At 45.1% G+C, this 23,059-nt stretch overlaps 1 protein-coding gene across 1 annotated transcript in view; it reads left to right on the plus strand.

Moving 5' to 3' along the window:
- LOC136587394 (5-hydroxytryptamine receptor 3A-like) overlaps positions 1-22,094 on the plus strand; it is a 28,368-nt gene extending 6,274 nt beyond the window's left edge. The window contains exons 5-9 of the mRNA XM_066585969.1: positions 1,307-1,476; positions 2,209-2,357; positions 6,546-6,756; positions 18,339-18,467; positions 21,832-22,094. Coding sequence (XP_066442066.1) covers positions 1,307-1,476; positions 2,209-2,357; positions 6,546-6,756; positions 18,339-18,467; positions 21,832-22,094 — 922 coding nt within the window. The remainder of the gene's footprint in view (positions 1-1,306; positions 1,477-2,208; positions 2,358-6,545; positions 6,757-18,338; positions 18,468-21,831) is intronic.
- Positions 22,095-23,059: the final 965 nt, after the last annotated feature.

Raw genomic sequence — 23,059 nt, forward strand, 5'->3', positions numbered from 1 at the left:
GGAGGTGGTGAGTTCTCCATCAATGGAAGTGTTCAAACAAAGGCTGGACAAATATCTGTCTGGGATGATTTAGTAAATCCGGCACTGAGCAGGGGGTTGGACCGGATGACCCTGGAGGTCCCTTCCAACTCTACCATTCTATGATAACGTCACACTCATGTGATCGGGGGGGCGGAGCTCAGAGTGCCAGTGATTCAGCCACTCGTTGAGTTGAAATCATGGCCGAGATGAAGGACCTGTGATGTCAGCATTATGTGATCAGGGGCGGAGCATGTAACTCACTCACTGACAAGTGGTTGTTAGTACTTTGATAGATCAATTCAGACAGGCAGCGCTACAGTTAAAGAGGTATTCACATCTCATAAAGTGATATCACAACAATAGGGGGTGGAAACAGACTGAAATCGATGGACATTGTCTCCCTTCAGCCTAACATACTATGTTACTATATCACTAGTACTGTGTACTGTATGCCATTGTTTTATGATCATGGGGGTCCGACCTGTAATTCAACACCGCAACCCCTTCACTATTTTACCGCTCACAGCCTAACTCCCAGCCACTTGGCTGCGCAGGGAATTTCAGCACAGCTCCATTCACAGCAAGTGGCCGATGCGCAATCTGCAATGCAGTCCCTTTATTCTCAGGATTGATGGGAGTCCTAGAGGTTGGACCTATCCCAGCAATATGTCATCACTTTATGAAATGGGAATAAATGATCAATATGCAGAGTACCCAGCATCAGTTCTCAGCTCAGGATGTTATTGCTCTTCGGTAGGATGATTATAAATCCCAACACAAACGGCAAAATACAATCTTACATCTACTGTATATAAATCATTAGAGAGGACAATCCTATTTTGAAATATTCAGCGGCTATTGCAACTCCCAGCTGTTATTTCATGAAACATTTTGCTACAAGGAAAATATAGCATTACAACATGATGATTGAAATAAGTGGCCGTCAATGTAACATATCATCACTCCAAGTCCTGAACAGACATACAAGGGCATAATAGGGAAAATTGGTATACTTTCTGTAAGGAAAAACTGAATAAGCCCTGGATTTTACCATTATTTTCCCAAAAGAAAGAACACAACAAAAATGCCTCAGAACAGAAGTTTTTTTTGTTTTATGGGAGTTATTCCTATAAAATAAATCCACTGATAATGCCATGTGGTCATTCCAAGACTCATGATTACTATTTGACGCATTACGAGGCACAACCAATCTGTAGTTTGAAGCCTTGTAAAGTTTATTTAGTTGTGGTAGGGGCCTGTATTATTCTTCTTTTTGTTTTTGCAGAGTTATTGAGGATTCGACCAGTTGGATAAAGTACATCAATTTGACTCATGATGGCATCATTACAGCTATTAAACCAATGCGCTTGACCAGCACATGCGTTTTGGATTTTTACTACTTTCCATTTGATACTCAGAAATGTAGCGTAACTCTTGTCAGTGCTGTGCATAGTGGTGAGTTTTCCTGTAAGGCCATTTGTTAGGTTATTTTTTAACAAATCTTTAGATTTGCTAAATGGATACAATTCTTCTAAAAGGGGGAAGTCCTGTACAGGTTTTCACCACCCAGTAGCAAAGGGTATAAGACCAACCAAGGATGGGCCACTACTCTCCAAAGGCCTCATAGCAGCTGCTTGACCTCCCTCTATGGTACCCTATCCTACCAAAAGTAATTGGATATCTGAGCAAGCATCATGATGCATGGCTTGTGTGCAGTGGCATAACCCATATAGCCAATAGCAAGCTGTTCCCGTTGTACGGTGCTGACACTGACGCTTCTACTTGCTTGTAGATTTTCAGTGTGTTCCTGGATAGTGGAAAAGCAAACACTGCACAAAATTCCTCCCAGCTGTCCTTTGTCTCTTTCGGTAAATATTTTGGGTCATCCACATTTTGGTTTAGGCCTTGTACATCCCTTTCTCCTCCACCTTATGATCACCTAGCTCATAGTTGATCTAGGTTTTAGCAGAAAACTGTACTGTCTTACATGGAATTACTTTTGTATTGCACTTATTACACATCTTTCGTCATACCCTCACAGCGTATAGGACCTCGCATGCATGATATATTTTTTCTCTCAATACTGTATGCAGTATAATCTCAGTGTGTGTGAATATATTACAGTAAAATGCTCAGCATTATTTTTCTGTATCAGATACAAAGGTAACACACTCTTGTATTTCCTAGAGACCAGAATTATATTGAAACCCCTGAAAAATGTCACTGAAATAAACAAAGAACATATGAAGTACTTTGTTTACAATGGAGAGTGGCATCCAATGAAGCTACGGTTGGAAGAAAACTCAATGGATGGCTTCTCAAGGGTCGAATACACGGTATTCAGATTAATTATTGATAGTTGTAACTATGTATGTGTCTAATTTAGTTTCCATCTTTCAGTAAGAAAACTACATCTTAGGTTTCCCATAAAATCATATTAGATCTTATTAGTAATAATACAGGGTGATGTCAAAAAGTCGGATCCAGCGCTATATCTCAGTACTGGTGTCCATATTGAAATGGGGCTTCTTTCACACGAGCGCATATTGGCCGGAGTTTTCACGGCTGGCCAATATATACTTCCATCTGGGGTGTAGACGCTTGTTAACGGGCGCACAAATCTAATGCTTGTGCACCCGTTCACACGGCATGGTGTCCGGTGCATATGCATCAAGCTCACCATGCCGTCGCAAATTTCACCTCCCTCCCCATCACAGTCTCACCTGTTTTCTCCTTTCCGCTCGTTCTTTGCAATGGGAGGGGCGCAGCTAAGCACCATCCTGTCCCGCCTCCTCCCATTCATGGCTATGGACAAGGGGTGGGGAGAGGACGGGAGCTTAGCTCCGCCCACGTCCCGTCCCTTGTCCACAGCCAGCAATGGGAGGAGGCGGGATGGGCCAGCAATTAGCTCTGCCACTACCACTCCCATTGCAGAGATCCAGCCGGGAGGAGAAGCATGGTGAGCCTGTACGGGGGAAGGAGAGCAGAGGGAGGCTGCTAGACTCCCTCCCACCTGCGGCCGCTGCTATGGGCTCCCATAGGAGCCCATGCAGCGGCCGATGTATTCCGGCCCAAAAGATAGTTCCAGGACTATCTTTTGGGCCCGATGTAAAAACGCCCGGCGCTATATTGGGCTGGCCGGGCGCTTTTACGTCTCAGGAATATGGCTATGTGATCTGTTGCATTGGAATCCAATGCATCAGATCACAGCGTATATCAGCCGGCCGTGAAAACGGCCTTGTGTGAAAGAAGCCTTAGGCTGGGTTCACACAGGGCGGATTTGCCGCGGTTTTGCCGCAGCAGATCCGCCCGCGGCCGCTAATCTCAGGATTAGCCAGCCATGTGGATGAGATTTCTCAGAAATCTCGTCCACACGGGACGGCTAATCCGCTGCGGTAAATCCGGTTGAAACCGCGGCTGCGGTTTCAAAAGATGCAGCATGTCTATTTACTTTTTTTTTTGTTTATTTTCGTCGCGGCCGCGCTCTCCTCTATGGAGCGCCGGCCGCAACGGAAAAGCAAGCGGCCGGACCGCTTCAAAGCCACCGCGGCTTAAACCGCGGCGGTTCTCCCGGCGGAAATCTCGCGGTTTTTGCTGCGGTCAAACCGCGAGATTTCCGACGGGAATCCGCCCTCTGATACTTGAATAAGAAGTCATGGATGCGCTACACAATGCTATGGCGCACAGGCCTCTGGGGCCCCAAAACATAAATTTTAATTTTGTGTTGTGGGCCTAGTAAGAGAGAGAGAGAGTAAAACCTAATTGCAAAGTTGAAGAGTAGCATGTGAGAAGCAGAAATCTGTTTTGTTTTTTTTTTTGAATGACACCAATCAGCAGTACAGTCCAGGGCTGATGCTATCATTGCGGGACCATGTTAGGGAATGACGAAATGCTGTTTCAATGCAGATGCAATTCAAATTTCTAGTAAGAGCATGACCCAATCAGAAGAAAATGCAACCTTTGGGTTGGAATTTGGCACAATCGTCTTGTTGGATCTGTGTTCATTCCAGGGACTCTCAAAAAGGATCGGTACCTGAATCTCCTGCAGATGATGGTGGTGGTCTTCCTAGATGATCTGCCCCTATTGCAGCAGGAGGCCACTTCAAGTATGCTTCCCTTACTTCAGTCATAGCAGAGGCCCCACAGGACTTGGGCCTCATGCACACAGCCAGATTCCGCAGCAATAACCCTCCATAGCATGCTATGGAAAAATAATTCTTCATGCACATGAGCGGAAACCAGTTGCGGTTTCCACTCACAAATGAAAAATCACAGCATGCTCTATTTTACTGCGGTTCCCGCATGGATGGCTTCCATTGAAGTCAATGGAAGCTGTCCGATCCGCACCCCGTCCACAATTCACATTGCAGGTGGGTTCCATGGGAAGTTTAAAAAAAAAAATCTGTACTGTGGAGTGGCTGGCACATCCACACACATCCGCAGTACAGAAGAAAGAAGACATGGACAGCTACGCAGGGTCGACGGCTGCGGGCACGGGTGGATTTTGTGTGGAATTTCTCATGCAGAATCCGCGTGTGCCTGTGTGCATTCGGCCTTGGAGAGATGTAGAAAAGAGATTTCTGCTTCTCACATCCTACACTTGTGAGGGGGGGTGGAGCTGAGTCCCAAAACTTAGCTCCGCCCCTTCCCACACCATAGTGGCGAGGGGCGGAGAGGGGGCGGGAGCTCTGTGCACTGCTCCCTACTCTTCCAGCCTCCCCTGCCTGCAGAGAGGGACACCGTATATTGGCCGGGCGTAAAAACCCGGCCGATATACGGTCGTCTGAAGCCGCCCTTAATTACATTTTTTCTTGGAGACAGGGTGACCAAAAAAGCGCAATTCTGTTGTTTTTTTTTTATACATAGTTGTGTGAGAAATCATTTTTTGTGGGACATCCTGTAGTGTCTATTGGTACCATTTTGTTGTACATACGACTTCTTGATCACTTTTTGTTAAATTATTTCTTGAAGCTGGGGTGACCAGAAAAGTGCAATTTTGATGTTGTGTATTTTTTTTTCTGACGACATTTACCATGCAGGGTAAATAATGTGTTAGCGCTTATTCACATGGTCGTATATCGGCCGGGTTTTCACGCCCGGCCGATATACGCTACCCCTCTGATGCTGTGGCTTAGAATGCATCAGTGTCCTGGGGCGTATTTCTGTGGCGTACAAGTGCCCGGTGGGGCGCTTCCATGCCTGCAGCGGCAGCTGAGTAGATTCCTATGGGAGCTTATGCTAGCTGCCAGGGAAGGGAGGCGGGAGGGAGTTTAGCAGCAAGACTGCTAAACTCCCTTCCCCTTCTCTTCTCCTCTCCGCCCCTTGCTGCTGTTTGCAATGGGAGGGGCGGAGCGGAGGTGGAGCTTAGCCCCGCCACTTCCCATTGGACATGGCTGGAGGGGAGGAGAGAGGAGGTGAGCCGGAGAGGGAAGAGGGAATGTCTCCCTAGGCCCCACGGCATTGCGACCTTGGCGTATATACGCCGGGCCCTTTGCTGTTCAAGCGTTTTTACGGCGCCGGCGGGCACATGTAAAACACCTACGGCCGTGTAAATGGGCCCTTACTTTGATAAATCAACTTATTTGGGTGCAGTGATATCAAATATGTTTTTGTTTTTTTATTATAAATATGTGAAAAGTTTTTTTTATTTAAACCCTTTATTTTTTTAACAATGAATAAAAAATGTATTTAAAAAAAAATGATTTTTAAATTTTTTAAAGTTCCCATAGGGTACTTCAATTTCCAATTGTTTTATCACTATAGTTACTATAGTATTACATTATACTGCGATCTGCCAGGCAGTCTATCAAGCCACAGACCATTCAGGGGCCCCCAAACTCCAATTGGGGCTTTTACATGCCCCAACATCAGAATTGACTGTGGCATTTAAAGTGTTAACAGCCACAATCAGCATGTGCGCTGATCGCGACTGTTGCCAAGAGGTTTCAGCTGTGAGAAACAGCCGACACCCGCATTGCATGGAGTGGGATTGTCCCCCGATCCTGCTACATACAAACCCTGTACGTCTTTGAGCTATAAGTGGTTAATAGTCAGGGTTGAAACAGTACATTTCAGAACTGCCCGTGCTCCTTCAGGTAGAACACAGAAAAGAAAGGCTCATGAATAGAGATAAGCGAGTATTCTCGCTAAAGGCAATTGCTCGAGCGAGCATTGCCTTTAGCGAGTACCTGCCCGCTCGAGACTGAAGGTTCGGGTGCCGGCAGCGGGCAGGGAGCTGCGGGGGAGAGCGGGGCGGAACGGAGGGGAGATCTCTCTCTCCCTCTCTCCCCCCCGCTCCCTCCAGCTGATTGCCGCTACTCACCGCTCCCCTGCGCCGGCACCCGAACCTTCAGTCTCGAGCGGGGAGATACTCGCTAAAGGCAATGCTCGCTCATCTCTACTCATGAATAAAAAAAGATAGAGAAAAGGAAGGTTTTTAATTTGTCGATGCAAGAACTTGTGTCTGGATGTGAAATTCAAGTACACTTTGTTCATTTGGACTTTGTATTTTTGTAATTCCTTAGATGCAGATGGAGAGGCAAGGAAGCTTATACATACTAGCCCTAATCGTACCTTCCTTGATTCTGATGATCCTTGACATATTAAGTTACTACATTCCAAAATCATACAATGAAAAAGTCAACTTCAAGATCACTTTGCTCTTGGGATTATCTGTCATCATGCTTCTCTTGAATGATTTCCTGCCTGCATCCTCAGATCATCCTCCTATAATTGGTAAGGAGAGAAAGAACAACTGCTGCCATTTAAATTAGGAACAAACATGTACTTAGTATGTTTTTCGCTGAATACTTTTGCATGTGCTCAAGTATTTTTAGTTTGCTAAATGTACATAAATTGCTTTAGAGATTTAAGAAAAATGTATACTTTTTTGGATTCCAATGCGGCAAAACCTACAGCAAAGTACTGTACAAAACACTATTTGCTCTCTATGAATTTAAGGGCTTATTTAGACGACCGTATATAGACTGGGTTTTCACGCCCGGACGATATACGGTGTCCTTAACTGCAGGGGGAGGAGGATGGAAGAGCCAGGAGCAGGAACTGAGCTTCCGCCCCCTCTCCACCCCTCGCCACTATTTGCAATAGGAGGGGGCGAGATGGGGGCGGAGCTAAGTAACGCACTTAGTCCTGTCCTGCCCCTCCCATTGCAAATAGTGGCGAGGGGCGGGAGCTCTGTTCCTGCTCCTGGCTCCTGGAACTTAGCTCAGCCCCCTTCCCACCCCTCCCATTGCATATAGTGTCAAGGGGTGGAGAGGGGGTGGAGAAGAGGTGGGAGCTCAGTGCACTGCTCACGGCTCTTCCAGCTTCCTCCCCCTGCAGAGAGGGACTCCGTATATCGGCTGGGCATGAAATCCTACTGTCAAAGCCCTTAACCCCTTAGTGACGAAGCCTGTTTGCGCCTTAGTGACGGAGCCAAATTTTGGAAATCTGACATGCGTCGTTCAACGTAGCATAACTCCGTAAAGGCTTTACATATCCAAGTGATTCTGACATTGTTTTTTCGGCACATGTTGTACTTCATTTTGGTTGTAAAAAGAGACCGATATAATTTGTGTATATTTATTAAAAGTACCAATATTGGAAAAATTTTGAAAAAATTATCATTTTTTCACATTTTCAACTGTAATATGTCGAATATGTCCAAACATACTGTACACATTTTTGATAAGATATATATTTCCATCTGTTTACTTTATTCTGAATGCACACTTGAAAAACTTTTGTTTTTTTTAACCATTTATAGGACGTACAAATTTAACATTACTTTTCAGCATTTTGAGGAACACTTTATTTTCCTGCACCAAGCCAAGTTTTCAAAGGCTCATGAGTGTCAGAATAATAGATACCCCCCCAAATGACCCCATTTTAAAAACTACACCCCTTAATGTATTCACTGAGGGGTGTCATGGGTATTTTGACCCTACCAGTTTTTTTCAGGAATTAATTCAATTTAGAGGAGAAAAAATAAAATTTCATAGTTTTGCAAATATGTCATTTTAAAGACATATTTTTTTCCTATGTTGCCCATGAAAATGAGGATTTACACCCCAAAATGGATACCCCCGTTTCTCCCGTGTTCAGAAACATACCCATTGTGGCCCTAATCTTATGTCTGGATGCACAACGGGACCCAAAATGAAAGGAGTAGTCTGTGTCTTTCAGAACATAAATTTTGCTTGAAGGCGTTTTAGGCCCATAGCACTTTTGTAGAGCTCTTGAGCGGCCAAAACCAAAGAGAACCCCCACAAGTGACCCCATTTTGAAAACTAGACCCCTTAACGAATTTATCTAGGGGTGTACTGCCCATTTTGACCGCACAGTTTTTGAATAAATTCAAGCAAAGCAAAAAGAAAAAAATGTGATTTTCGTTTTTTTGGCAATTCTGTCGTTTTAAAAACTGCTTTTTTGGTACAGCACACATATGAATGAAGACTTGCACCCCAAAATGGATACCCCTGTTTGTCCCGTGTACAGAGACATACCCATTGTGGCCCTAATCTTTTGTCTGGATGCACAACGGGGCCCAAAATGAAAGAAGTAGTCGGTGGCTTTCAGAACAGAAATTTAGCATGAAGGTGATTTAGGCCCCATTGCCCACTTGTAGAGCCCTTGAGCAGCCAAAACGACAGAGAACCCCCACAGATGACCCCATTTTGAAAACTAGACCCCTTAACGAATTAATCTAGGGGATTACTGTGTATCTTTACCCTACAATTTTTGAATAAATCTAAGCAAAGCAGTAGGAAAAAAATTACAATTTTCATTTTTTTGGCATTTGTATCAATTTAAAAACAGGTTTTTTTGTACAGCACACATAGGAATGAAGACTTTCACCCCAAAATGGATACCCCTGTTTGTCCCGTGTTCAGAAACATTCCTGTTGTGGCCCTAATCTACTTACAGGACACATGGCTAGGCCTATAATGGAAGGAGCACCCGTTTGATTTCAGGGTACAACGGGATAAATTCCAGGCCCCATTGCCCACTTGTAGAGCCATTGAGCGTCCAAAACGATAGAGAACCCCCTCAAATGACCCTATTTTAAAAACTAGACCCCTTAATGAATTCATCTAGGGGTGTACTGTGTATTTTGACCCCACAGTATTTGAATAAATCTAAGCAAAAACTGTTTTTTTTGTACAGTTTACATAGGAATGAAGACCTTCACCCCAAAATGGATCCCCCCGTTTGTCCCGTGTTCAAAAACATACCCATTGTGGCCCTAATCTACTTATAGGACACATGGTTAGGCCTGTAATGCAGGGAACACCCGTTGGATTGCAGGGCACAACTGAATAAATCCCAGGCCCCATTGTTCATTTGTACGGAATAAAAATTGACTCCCTAAAAATACCCCCCCCCCCCTCCGCACCCTTTTCGGCGTTCCCCAAATCTTAGATAAAAGTAATAATGTGAACTGTGTGGTATTTCGGAAGACAGGGGTAATTACGGAGGCTGGTTGGGATGGGTACATGGGGCAATAAAACCGTGTATCCCCCCTCCTCTCATGCTTTTTGGGGGTCATTTCTTGACCTCAGTGGTGGGTATGGGGTGTAAAAAGTGGCGCTCTGTGAGTCTCCGTAAGCTTGATGAGGTGCGGCGGTCTCACACAGAAGGCGCTCAACAAGCTGCTCCTGGAACTGCAGGAAGGCGAACGTTCCCGGGGCTTCTTGTAAATTGCGTATTACAGGTAGCAGTCTGAATAATGCTGGGCTCACGCAGCCGTAGGTGGTATCCGCTTGCGGAGGCCCGCAGTGGATCCCAGCTGTGAGCCCGGCTGTGTCCCTGCATACGGCCGCCTATTGTACTGCGCATAACTGCCTACTCACACAGGCGGTCATGCGCAGTATATTTTTTTTTGTTGTTTGTATTTCCCGCACCGTCACTTAGCGATGACGCGGGTACCCGCAGCCCATATACAAGGTAGTTGCGTATGGGCTGCGGGTATATCTGCGACCATGGAGCACAATGGGGTCTATGTTGCGGATATCCGCGGTAAAATAGAACCTGCTGCGTTCTCTTTTCTGCGAGTGGATTACGCAATTCCGACCTGCTAATGTGAGCGGAATTGTGTAATCCAATGCGATTGATCTGCGTATTACCGTGGATCAGACGCATGCGGAATCCGTAATTCCTATCCGGTCATGTGAGACCGACCTAAGGTAGATCGCTACCTTTTTATCACGTGATCGGGGACCACTCAACGAGGCCACCCGTCACTGCTCCAGGCTCTCGGCGACCGTTGGTCGCTGGGAGCAAGGAGATTTTAAATTTCCTGTGCTCCCCCACTCCTGCGCATGTGTTCGCTGTTTTGCCGGCGGTCGCATGCGCAGGATCCGGGAAAGTTCACGGAGGAAGATCGCGTCGGGGTGCAAATATGGAGGCCTCTGGTAAAAAGTTTCATCTCCTCTCACCGATCGCATCGGTGAGGGGAGATGAAGCTTCACCTTTTTTTTACTTTTACGTGATCGCCATTATTCATTGGCTAACGGCGAACACGTGACGAGGAACCGCTCACTGCGGCCCCCCCGTGAAACCTCCAGGCTCTTGGCTCAGTTTTGTAGCCAGGAGCAGGGAAATTTTTAATTATCCTGGCAATCCACGGCTTTTGCGCATGCGTCTGCCATTTTGGCGACGGGCGCGTGCGCAGAAGCTGGGGTAAGGTCCACGGATAAATCCGCGGGCCTTAGGTACGTCATTTCATCCTCCCTCACGGATATGATCCGTGGGGGGAGATGAAACGCAAGTTTTTTAAACTTTTTTTTAACTTTTTAAAACTTTTTTAAAACTTTTTTTTTTACTTTTACACTTTTTTTTTCACTTTTTACACTTTTTTTTTTACTTTACATGATCACTGTCATCCATTGGATAACAGTGATCATGTCCCCGGTATAATCTCTCTGTTCCTAGCTACATATGGCAGCCAAGAGCAGAGGGATTTTAAATTTCCCGGGGCTCGAGCCCGTCTGCGCATGTGCCTGACGTCATCGCCTGGCGCGCATGCGCAGAAGACCGCCGGCGGGTCCGGGAGGACCCGATCTCCGGGGGACGCCGCCGACAAGCCAGGTAAGAATTTTCACCTGCTCTGATGGATCCGATCCATCAGGGCAGCTGAATATCTAACTTTTTACGCACTTTTCTTTACTTTTTTGCGATCGGCGCTATCCATTGGACAGCGCCGATTGCAATGCCGGGGGTGACTGCCCGCATCCTGGGATGACAGCTCCATGCTGTCCGCTACCTGCGGGCACCGACAGCATGAAGCTGTCACGTCCTCAGGCAAGTGGGCATCAATCCAAAGAGGATGCATAAAACTACGTCCTCTAGGATTAAAGCCCACTTACTGAGGACGTAGTTTCCCGATGGGGCAGTCGTTAAGGGGTTAAATAAGCCCCAGCTGCAGGGGAAAAAAAGCACCTAGAAGCACTGTGCATTTTCTTCCCGGTCCCTGGCACTGTTCATTCTTCATTTCGTCTTGCCATGGATTGAAAAATCCCCGCCTCCTGGAAGCTCTGCCTCTGGTTGACTGAGCGCAGTGACCAATTACAGCTATCCATTAAATGGCTGTGATTGGTCACAGCGCTCAGCCAAACAGAAGTAGCACTTCCAGGAGGTGGGGATTTTTAAATCCCCGGCCAGGAGAAAGTGCTTCAGAACAGTGCCGGGGAGCCAGCGAGAAGACGCGCCGGAGCTCCCGACAGCGGGGGAGAGGTGATGTATATTTTTTTAAAATTTTTTACAGCAGCTAGGGATGTTTTTCGTGGAAGGGTTTATATTTCAAACCCTTCCCCAAAAATCACTGCAGGGGTTGCCTGCATCCCATTGCTTTTAACGGGGCGGCTGCAGCGCCAGCCCCATTGAAAGCAATAGGGGAACATCGTGATCCTCTGCCACAGCTGTGACAGGGAATTCTTTCGTCCCTGCGGGGAGTCCCATCATCACTGTGACAGTGCTGTTAGTGATAAGGGGTCTCCCCTCGGGGAATGTCCTATCTTTTGCAGGTGCAAAGATTTTGAGCCTATAAAAAACGGACATGTGAACACTGCATAGGAAACCAATGGTTCTAATGGACGCGCTTTTATTTGCGCACATAGGTGTGTGCAAAAAAACGCTCATCTGACTTTACCCTCAAAGAGCGCTTTTCTCCTCACTCACACTTCTAGAAGCAGTCATTCGTTGATGAGCAGTTCCATCAGTGTGAGGTGAGAGGCGCTCATTTGATAATCTTGTGGCAGCCGTAGCAGGCTACAATTCTGTACGGCATGCCCCTCATAATGTAATTGACTTTTGCTTCAAGAAGTCCTCTCATTAGTGATTTTTTTTCAATAACAATGTAGCACACCTTTCCCCCCGTTGAGAGGTAGCACCTGAGGCAGACACCTACCCCTTGTCCCAGGTCTGAATTTCACGTATTACATTGAAAAACTGCTGTATGTGCATGAGGCCAAAGAGTTTATTTATAGGGGGTATTAACGAAACCCTGAATGGTGGGATTAACTGAGGTATCGAGTTCTGAATAGGGGTATAAATGATCACTGAATGGCAGGATCAACTGAGCACTCAAAATAATATATATACTACAACCCCAGTTCCAAAAAAGTTGGGATGCTGTGTAAAATGTATGTAAATGTAAAGGGAAAAAAGAATGCCATGATTTGGAAATCTCCTATAACTATATTTTATTCACAACAGAGCCTAGAACACAGAAGGGGACAGGGAGACATTTTTCCATTTCATTTTAAATAATTAATTACCTCATTTAGAAATTGATGGCAGCAACACATCCCACAAAAGTTGGGCCGTGTCTACAATTAGGTGAGGAAACTAATTGCTGGAGTTTTGGGAGAGGAATGTTGTCCCATTCTTGTGTGATGTAGGTTTCTAGCTGCCCAACAATCCTGGGTCATCTTTTCCGATTTCTTGTTTCATAATGCGCCAAATGTTTTCTGTTATTGAAAGGTCTGGACTGCAGGCGGACGGTTCAGCTCCTGGACTCTTCCTCTGCTAAACCATGCTGTTGTGATGGATGCAGTATGAGGTTTAGCATTGTTTTGCTAAGGCCTTCCCTGAAAGAGACGTTGTCTGGTGGGAGCATATGGTGTTCTAGAACCTCTATATACTGCTCAGCATTGATAGTACCTTTCAGGATATGTAAGCTTCCCATGCCATAGGCACTAATGCAACCCCAAACCGTCAGAGATGCAAGCCTTTGAACTGTGCTCTGATAACAAGCTGGATGGTCCCTTTCCTCCCGAGTCCACAGGACACGGCGTTCGTGGTTGCCAAAAAGAATTTCAAATTTTGATTCATCTGACCACAGAACAGTTTTCCATTTTGCCTCAGTCCATTTTAAAAGTGCTTTGGCCCAGAGAAGACCCCGGTATTTCTGGATCATGTGATATATGGCTTCTACTTTGCATAATACAGCTTTAGGCCTCATTCACGAAAGCACATAACAGACGCCGAAGTTACCCACTAAAAAAAACACGCGTAACTGCACAAAAATAGCGCAAATGTACGTTTCTCTGCAAAGTTGCTTTGCGCAAAATTTGTCCATTCACATGAGAGAATTTGCATGGCTAAAAGCATAGCAGCGCGCAACGCAGGAAACGGGTGCTGGTGCTCAGAGAGGGGAGAGAGAGATGAAGGAAAGCACCACGGGGTACGGAGGGTTTCTCCAGCAGCTAAGCTAGAGGAATTTCCCTGCAGCGGAGAGAGAGAGTGAGATGAAGGGAGTCCCTGAGGAACCGCCTTCATAGCCAGGGACTCCCTTCGTCTCAGTGCAATACTGGCATTTCCCCTGCAGGGGAGAATAAGGGCTTCACCAGCAATGGGGAAAGAAGGAATTCCCCTACTGGAGAGAATGAGGGAATCTCTGAAAACAGGTAGAGCGAGGGGGCGGGGCTGCAGGGCTTTCCTGAGAGTGGGGGCAGAGGTGGTGGGGCTTGATGGACTGCTCTCCAGCCCCGCACCCTCTCTTCTTGCTATGGGAGAACGCCTTTAGCCCGCCCCTGCTCTTGGAGAGGCCCTGTAGCCCTGCCCCCTCTCTTTCCCTGCTCTCGGGGATTCCCTAGTTCTCCCCTGCAGGCGAACCCCAGGCTCCTCGCAGTGGGGATATCACTCCAATCTGGATGAGATGAAGGGAAATCCCACAAAGAAGGGGGTTCCCCTGGGGCTTTCCTTCATCTGTCTCTCTTCCCGCTGCAGAGAGAGAGAGGTTCCCCTGCAGAGGAATTCCTTCTCTCCTGGACAGCTGAACAGCACATTTTAAATGTCCCAGTAAACTCCTGTTAGTCCCCTCATCCCCACGAGGACTAACAGGAGCTTACAGTGGGACATTTAAAATGTGCTTCTATGTTTAGCCAGTGTGGCAGCACTCCCTCTCCTCTTATCTCCCATTCTGATTGTTTAAAAGTTTACCTTAAACAATCAGAATGTTTACCTAATCAACCTCCCCCCTCCCTTGTTATCCAACTCCCATAGGAGTCTATGGATATTCCTGAGCTTTGTGCACCAAAGAAAGGTCAGGTCCTTCCTTTTTATGCAGCTGGGAATTTCAGTTGCTGAATTTCAATCGCGCAGCTCTTATCTTTTTAGGTGCACTTCTTTTACACTCTTAAAATTCTTTCATCTGTTTCCATAGGTAACCATTAGTTCTAAAAGCTGCACTTTTAGTGTGCAGCTAACTTCGGCATGCATTCTGCGCTCGTGTGAATGAGGCCTTATCTTGTATTTGTGGAATGCACAGTGAACTGTGTTCACAGACAATGATTTCTGGAAGTATTCCTGAGTGTACGCAGTGATTGACATTACAGAACGCTTGAGGGCCCGTAACATAGTAACATAGTTTGTAAGGCCGAATGAAGACAATGTCCATCTAGTCCAGCCTGTTTATCCTCCTGTGTTGTTGATCCAGAGGAAGGCAAAAAAAAAAAACAAGAGGCAGGAGCCAATTAGCCCTTTTGGGGAAAAAATTCCTTCCTGACTCCCTAATGGCAATCAGACTGTTCCCTGGATCAACCCCTAATAGTTCCTACCTGCCTGTAAACCTGGATTAACAATTAACCTAAGATTTATATCCTGTAATATCCTTCCGCACCAGAAAGACATCAAGTCCCCTTTTAAACTCCTCTATGGATTTTGAGAAATTTACTACGTGGACCCCTCAAACTAATAATTTTAAAAAATACCTTTTATTAGAATTAAAGGGGTTGTCCCGCGCCGAAACGGTTTTTTTTTTTTTTCAACAGCCCCCCCGTTCGGCGCGAGACAACCCCGATGCAGGGGTTAAACAAGAACACCGGACAGCGCTTACCTGAATCCCCGCGCTCCGGTGACTTCTTACTTACCTGCTGAAGATGGCCGCCGGGATCTTCTCCCTCGGTGGACCGCAGGGCTTCTGTGCGGTCCATTGCCGATTCCAGCCTCCTGATTGGCTGGAATCGGCACGTGACGGGGCGGAGCTACACGGAGCCCCATTGAGAAAAGAAGAAGACCCGGACTGCGCAAGCGCGTCTAATTTGGCCATTAGACGCTGAAAATTAGGCTCCAGAATTGAAGAGCATGGTTGTAAAGATAAACCTATGCTGCCTATAAGGATGCCTAGTAATAAGGCATCCTTATACCACCTTATACCACCAGGACTGACATGCCGCCGGTTTTTTCATTTATTTTCTTTCAGTTATCATAGGCTCTAACTTGAATACCTTATTACTAGGCATCCTTATAGGCAGCATAGGTTTATCTTCACAACCATGCTCTTCAATTCTGGAGTGCTTGAAATAGCAGTTTAGGGAGCTTATTGAACGGCGCAATTCTGTAATCGGAATATATCATTCCGGCTAGACTCCATCTAGGAGAATAGAATTGTTCTAAATTCCACACTAAACTCCACGCTAGTTCCGGCTAGTGTTTGGTGTGGGATTTTCGAAATAATAGCCTCATTGGAATATATATTTCTCTGATTACGACCATAGGCTTCCAACTTGGTCGTATCTGTTTAGACCAAAACAGATCTTTTTTTCTGTTTGCATGTATCCTATGTCCTTTTATTGCTAAGGCCATTCTGGATACTGTGAGGCTAAATAACCAACTATCTATCCTAACTAAGCCACCACCCAGTCTACCCCTGGGAATTGATATATCGAACCCCTGAAGAACCCACGGTGTGGGGGAAACGCGTTGGGTTACGTAATATATTTGGTCTCGCACATGTCATGGTTTTATCACCAAAATGACATCTGCATAACAAATCGTGATACATTTCAGACAAGTTAGTCACTTTTGAAGACCAATAATATGCAATAGCTGGATTGACCTTCTTAAGCCAGCGTACTTGGTCTTTATCTGTTGTTTTGAGTGGCATCAACTGAGTCTAGATTTTTTTCTTACTTATCTAGTTAATGTGTGTTTGTTCTTCCTCTTTTTAATTAATTCTAATAAAAGGTATTTTTTAAAATTATTAGTTTGAGGGGTCCACGTAGTAAATTTCTCGACACTAGCCAGTTGGACTAACGCTGCCTCTGTAAGTTCTTTTTCTCTATGGATTTTGCCATCACCACATCCTCAGGCATAGAGTTCCACAATCTAACTGCTCTTACAGTAAAGAACCCCTTTCTGTGTTGGTGATGAAACCTGCTTTCCTCTAAATGTAGTGGATGCCCTCTCGTTACCGTCGCAGTCCTGGGTATAAACAGATCATGGGAGAGATCCTTGTATTGTCCCCTCATGTATTTATACAGAGTTATTTGATCACCCCTTAGCCATCCTTGTTCTAGAGTAAATAATCCCAGTTTTGATGCCTCTCTGGGTATTCCAATCCCGTCATTCCATGTATTACTTTAGTTGCTCTTCTTTGAACCCCCTCAAGCACTGTAACATCTTTCCTGAGCACTGGTGACCAGAATTGTACGCAGTATTCCATGTGAGGCCTGACAAGTGCCTTATATAATGGGAGAATAATGTTCTTATCCTTCGCCCCTATACCTCTTTTAATGCATCCCAAGACTTTATTAGCTTTTGCAGCAGCTGACTGGCATTGGTTACTCCTGTTTAGCCTACAGTCTACTAGTACCCCCAGATCCTTTTCCATATCACTTTTCCCTAGCTGTACCCCATTTAGTATATATTGGTGACATCTGTTTCTCTTGCCCATGTGCATAACCTTACATTTATCAACATTGAACTTCATTTGCCATTTTTCTGCCCAAGCCCCCATCTTATCCAGGTCCGTTTGTAGCCGCACATTGTCCTCCATTGCATTGATTATATTGTATAATTTTGTGTCATCTGCAAATATTGATATTTTGCTGTGCAGCCCCTCTATCAGGTCGTTGATAAATATATTGAACAGAATGGGCCCAATACTGAACCCTGTGGCACCCCACTAGTGACTGTGGCCCAATCAGAGTACGAACCATTTATTACCACCCTCTGCTTTCTGTCTCTGAGCTAATTCTCTACCCAGATATACACGTTTTCACTCGTAGATCTCGAGCATCCAGTATTGACTGTCGGCCTTGAACTTTTTGCACATGAATTTTTCCAGATTCTCTGATTCTTTTGATATTATGTGCTGTAGATGGTGGGATATTCAAAGTCTTCACAATTTGATGCTGAGGAACATTTTTCTGAAATCCTTCCACAATTTCTAGATGCAGTTTTTCACAGATGTGTTCTATGTTCTATTGTGAATCAAATATGGTTATGTGAGGTTTCCAAATAATTGCATTTTTTTATTTTTACATTTTACACAGCATCCCAATGTTTTGGGAATTGAGGATGTACTTCTTCCCACAGCTTCAGATGACTGTTATCACCAGAGGCACAACTCTAAGATGCAGAAGATGTGGTCGCAGCAGGGCCCTGGAGCCTTAAGAGGCCTATAAGGTTTCTCTTCCTCAGAAGGAGACCAGTACTACTGTATGAATGAAGCATTATAATTTGTGGACCCTTTTACAGATTTTGCACTCGGGCCTAGCAACTTCAAGTTACACCTCTGGTTATCATCTCCTGATTCCCATATTCATAAATATTCAGTCCTTCCTACTGTGGTGGGGATGAGCAGCAGATACTACTAGCACTCTCAAGTAGGATCTCCATGAACTCAAACATGGTTGAACTGAAAGCTCCCGCAAAGTAGACAGCAGTATTCTTTTGGTCATTGGTGATCTTAAAAAGCCACGCAACCTATCAATAGAAGTCTAATGTGTATGGACAGTAGCAGCTTAACCCATTCTGTTACCGCCTTATATGTTGTGTAAGCATTTATAAGGTTCTTCTCTTTCTTGTTGCAGTAATATTCTTTATTGGTACAATGGCATCCATGGCTTGTGGGATCTTAGAAACCATCTTTATTATGTACATTGGAGGGAAAGTTCTAAAGCCAGATATGACTTCTGCTGGGACATACTCACTATATGAAGGTACTTACATAGATATGGAAGATGTGTTCTACCTGAGGCCTTATTCACACGACAGTATATACGCAGCTAATGTAGCTGCATGCAAAAACTGCAACCATCTGAAGCATTGGATTCCAATGCATTCATTTAAACAAGCAATTTGTAGCTGCGTAAAAAAAATCGCGCCAGCAGAAAAATCGCGACTGAAAACGGTGACTGATTTTATACACCACGTAAAAAGATAGGTCTTGCCCTATCTTTTGCTGAGATACGTTGGAAGCTCCCATAGACTTCTATGAGAGCTGAAAAAAAGTGAGGGGAGGGAGTTTACCTGAATCTAATGCCGGGGAAAGATGACAGCTGGTTCTATTTAGGCTGCCTATCCACGGGCGATAAATTGCCTACGGATCACGCGCTGTAAAGCTTTCCATAGCGATTCTCCGCTCACAAGATTTAAATCACGGCATGCTGCATTTGCCGCGATTCTCCACGGTGAGACTATTAGACAGGCTCACCTCAGAGTCCTGTCAGTGCTCCACCCTCCTTCCCCATGGCGGAATATCGCTAGCGATATTCCACCTTGGCCGTGAACAGGGGGCCTTAAGCATTAGCAGTCATTCCAAGGATTTCTGCCGACCCAGAGATTTCCATGCAGCAAAGTATTTTTTTGCCATCACGTGGCAGTCACCCATGTGAATGGCTGAAAATATGCTAATTAAGATTGGGGCTTGGTGACTGATTTTATACAGCACGTAAAAAGATAGGTCTTGCTCTATCTTTTGCTGAGATACGTTGGAAGCTCCCATAGACTTCTATGGGAGCTGAAAAAAAAGTGAGGGGAGGGAGTTTACCTGAATCTAATGCCGGGGAAAGATGACAGTCATTCCAAGGATTTCTGCCGACCCAGAGATTTCCATGCAGCAAAGTATTTTTTTGCCATCACGTGGCAGCCACCCATGTGAATGGCTGATAATATGCTAATTAAGATTGGGGCTTGATCGCAGCTATTCCTCATGCATGCGATTTTCACCGGGTACAGCATAATGTAAAAATGCATACAGTCTTGTGAAAGAGGCCTTAGGCTCAGTTCACTGCAGTGTTTTAATGATTTGTCCAGTTTTGTTTTTGGCTGAGAAACAATTAGGATAGCTTGCAGATTGTTTAATGAATTTTTAGATCTCTTGTCGTGTTTTTTTTTCCACAGCAGTCATTGTTCAGAAACACTGGTGTCAGATGATACTTAAAAGTGTAAGGCTGGGTTCACAAGGGGCAGATTTGCCACGGAATTTCCCTGCAGCAAATCTGCCTGTGGCCGCTAATCCCGGGATTAGCCAGCCATGTGGACGAGATTTGTCAAAAATCTCGTCCACATGGGGCGGACAATCTGTAGCGGCAAAGCCGGTGCTGCGGCGTGGATTCCCAGGATGCAGCATGTCATTTCTTTTTTTTTTTTTGTTGCGGCCCTGCTTCTCTTTTCTGTTGCTTTTATGCAACAGAAAAGCATGCGGCGAAGCCGCTCCAAACCCGCGGCTAAGTGCTGCGGGTTTTAAAGCTGCGTTTATCCCGCTTTTTTTGCTGTGGTAAAACCGTAAGATTTCCGCGGTGAAGCCATCCTGTGGGAACGCGGCATTAGGGTCCATTTACAAATCGGAGGGTACATGTACACACAAAATCAGGCATTACATTCAGTAGTAAACTCATAAACAATTCAAATATGAGCGATAGCCCTGCTCACAAGAGCTTACAGTCTAGGAGCGGAGACACAAGAAGTGCAAGTACTTGTTCTGTACAATGGTCCAGCCATCTTTTTTTAAATATGGCAGTATACGTAAAGCTGTATGAACCGGTCACCAGATAGTATCTGTGTATGAATAGATATGAAGTGCATAAGGGGGCAGGAAGCATAGGGGATGAAAGAAGTCAAGTTGTGAGGAAAAATTTAGACAAAGGATAAACAGAGAAGAGTTAGATTAGGGAAAGTGGTAAGCTCCCTAGAGAGATGTGTTTTTAGGGCTTGCTTAACGCTGTGGATATTGGGAATTAACTTGACTGCCTTAGTACATTTTAGAGAACTGATGCAATTTGAGAAAAGTCTTTGAGACTGGAGTGGGAGGTTTGGACTATGGGAGATGTCAGGCTGAGGTTATTAGTAGAACAGAAAGCATGGGATGGGTGATAAAGAAGAGGGAGGAGATATAGGGAGGTGCAGCACTGTGGAGAACTTTATGGATGAGAGTGGCGAGTTTAAATTATATTCTATATTGGATGGCCAACCAGTGCAGTGACTGACACAGGGTGGAGGCATCAGTGCAGTGGCTGGCACAGGATGGAGGCATCAGTGCAGTGACTGACACAGGGTGGAGGCATCAGTGCAGTGGCTAGCACAGGTGGCTTTTGAGCAATCAATTTGCATAAACTACTAAGTGGTACTAATGCCTATTAGTACCAATTAGCAGCTTTATTCTGCCGGCGGGGCTGACAGCTGAGAACACCTGAGACAATGTAATCAGCTATCAGTAGTGTGCAGTCCTGTTTATCAGATGTTCTGCTGAACGACGGATTTCAGGCAGAACTGAATTCCCTCATTCGGCAGAAAACTGAAAGATGGGCACAATTAGACAACAATTATCGCTCAAAAGATGGCTTTTGAGCGATAATCATTGTCTAAATGGGCCTTTACAGTAGTCAGGAATGGATCAGGCCAAAAATAAGAATTCTTGCTATGTTCACAGCAATCAAAAGGGTGAATTCCACAGCTAATAAGTAACTCAGGGGGAGCAGTGTTAGCCAATATGCAGTAAATCCTCCCAGTGACCAATGAAGGTAGCCCCTGACAGTGTACTACATGTAGGGGATGTATTCCAGTCCTGTGCAACCTCTCATCACTAGTCTTACAGCAATCAAATGCCCTGCCTGTATAAGATACAACCAGTGTCGGACTCAAGTGCCCAGGGCCCACCACTGTACAGCTACATGCAAATATTACCCGATCCCTGTTCACTAAATCCTCACCGCTGCATTCTCTATATACTTCAATGGGAAGGTGGCTGTTTGTGTGTGGCCTCACTTCCACAGAAGTAGTGGAGGATGCTGCAGGCAGGAATTAGTAGACTTCCATTTACAGAATACTGTAACCCCACAGGGGCATTCACCTGTTCCCTACAGTTCACTCCAAGGCTGGATCGGCCGCTGGTCATGTATAGCTCCCATGTGTAAAAGATTCAGCAGGACATTGCTTACTCAGTCACTTTCTGCTAAAGGAAAGTAGCAATAAAAAACCATAGAAGCCTAGAGAAGGTTTGAGCACTTTGTAACCCACTATATGAAGTAATACGAGCATAACGCTATGTTTCTATTGTGTCTTTCTCTCTTTGCTTCCTTTAAGGGCTCCTGCTGAAATCTTCCTCCACCGACGTTCAGTTAAAGGAAGAGCAGCAGGTACTAGAAGATGGAGTGGTCTCAATGCTGGAAAGGATCTGCAGAGACATGCACTTGGTGAGGGAACAGATCCTGTCTCTGCAAAGTATGGAAAAGCTGGAGACAGAACGTGGAAAGGTGCAAGCAAAGATAGAGAAGTGGCTGTTCTGCAGCCACATTGTGGCGGTTCTGGTTTTTTATTTAATAATCTTTATCAAATGGAAATGGTGACAAAAATGTAGGAAGGAGAAATGCTATGCTGCAACGAGGTCACTTCCCTTTCATCAAAAGTAGGAATGCAGTATATATTATAAACATTTACTGTAGATGGGGCCTCCAGTTTTCACCCTGTAAATTACGCAACTTTCCATTATTCTTCATATTTACTTTCCTTACAATTCTCCAGCTCTCTACTTGCTGTAAAATGAACAATATACACAAGGTGAAAACGGACGGGGCGACTTCTGATGCCAAATAGTTTTGGTGGGGATTACACACAGAAAATCCGCGATTCTTGACAGTACAGAACATGTAGACTGGACTGTTGTCTACAATAGGGGGAAAAACACAGATTTCCAGGAATATCACTATATTGCACAAATATTGCTGGAACTTCACCATGGATTTTGCGCTTTACAATAGTGCAAAGCATAAAATCTGTGGTAGAAATCAGCTGGTGAAAACTGCCTTTCTGAAGCTGGCATAAATATGTTTTAAAGGAAGGTATCTCTTCAGATGTGGCAGAATATCTTTTCCTGGAAATCGGTGCTGAAAGTTTAGCTACACTTTATATACAGCAGGCTTAAACTATAGAAGTACCGTAGCAGATCATGTTCACCACTTAAATATCTGTTCACTGACATCCAGATTATACAGGACGCAGATTGTATATAGTTAGCTTATATACCAGACGTTGCCCAGTTTTCCATTCCTACAGCATATTACAGGAGGCTCCGTTTTATATTTTTTCGCTTGACAATAGCTACATCTTTGTTCCATTTGTTCATATCTGAATCTTATTACTGGACTATAATCCTTGTGAGGAGCATATGAAACACTAGCGGCGAGAATTCGCACGTGCTCAGTCACGCTAAAGCAGGCTGCCGAGGATTCGGAATCCCTGCTAGGCAGTGAACGCTACATCACTAGTGACCAAGTATATTGCCCTGCAGGAAGCAGTGTGCTAGCAACGCACA

This window comes from Eleutherodactylus coqui, chromosome 13, assembly GCF_035609145.1.
Source record: "Eleutherodactylus coqui strain aEleCoq1 chromosome 13, aEleCoq1.hap1, whole genome shotgun sequence".
NCBI classification, from domain to species: domain Eukaryota; kingdom Metazoa; phylum Chordata; class Amphibia; order Anura; family Eleutherodactylidae; genus Eleutherodactylus; species Eleutherodactylus coqui.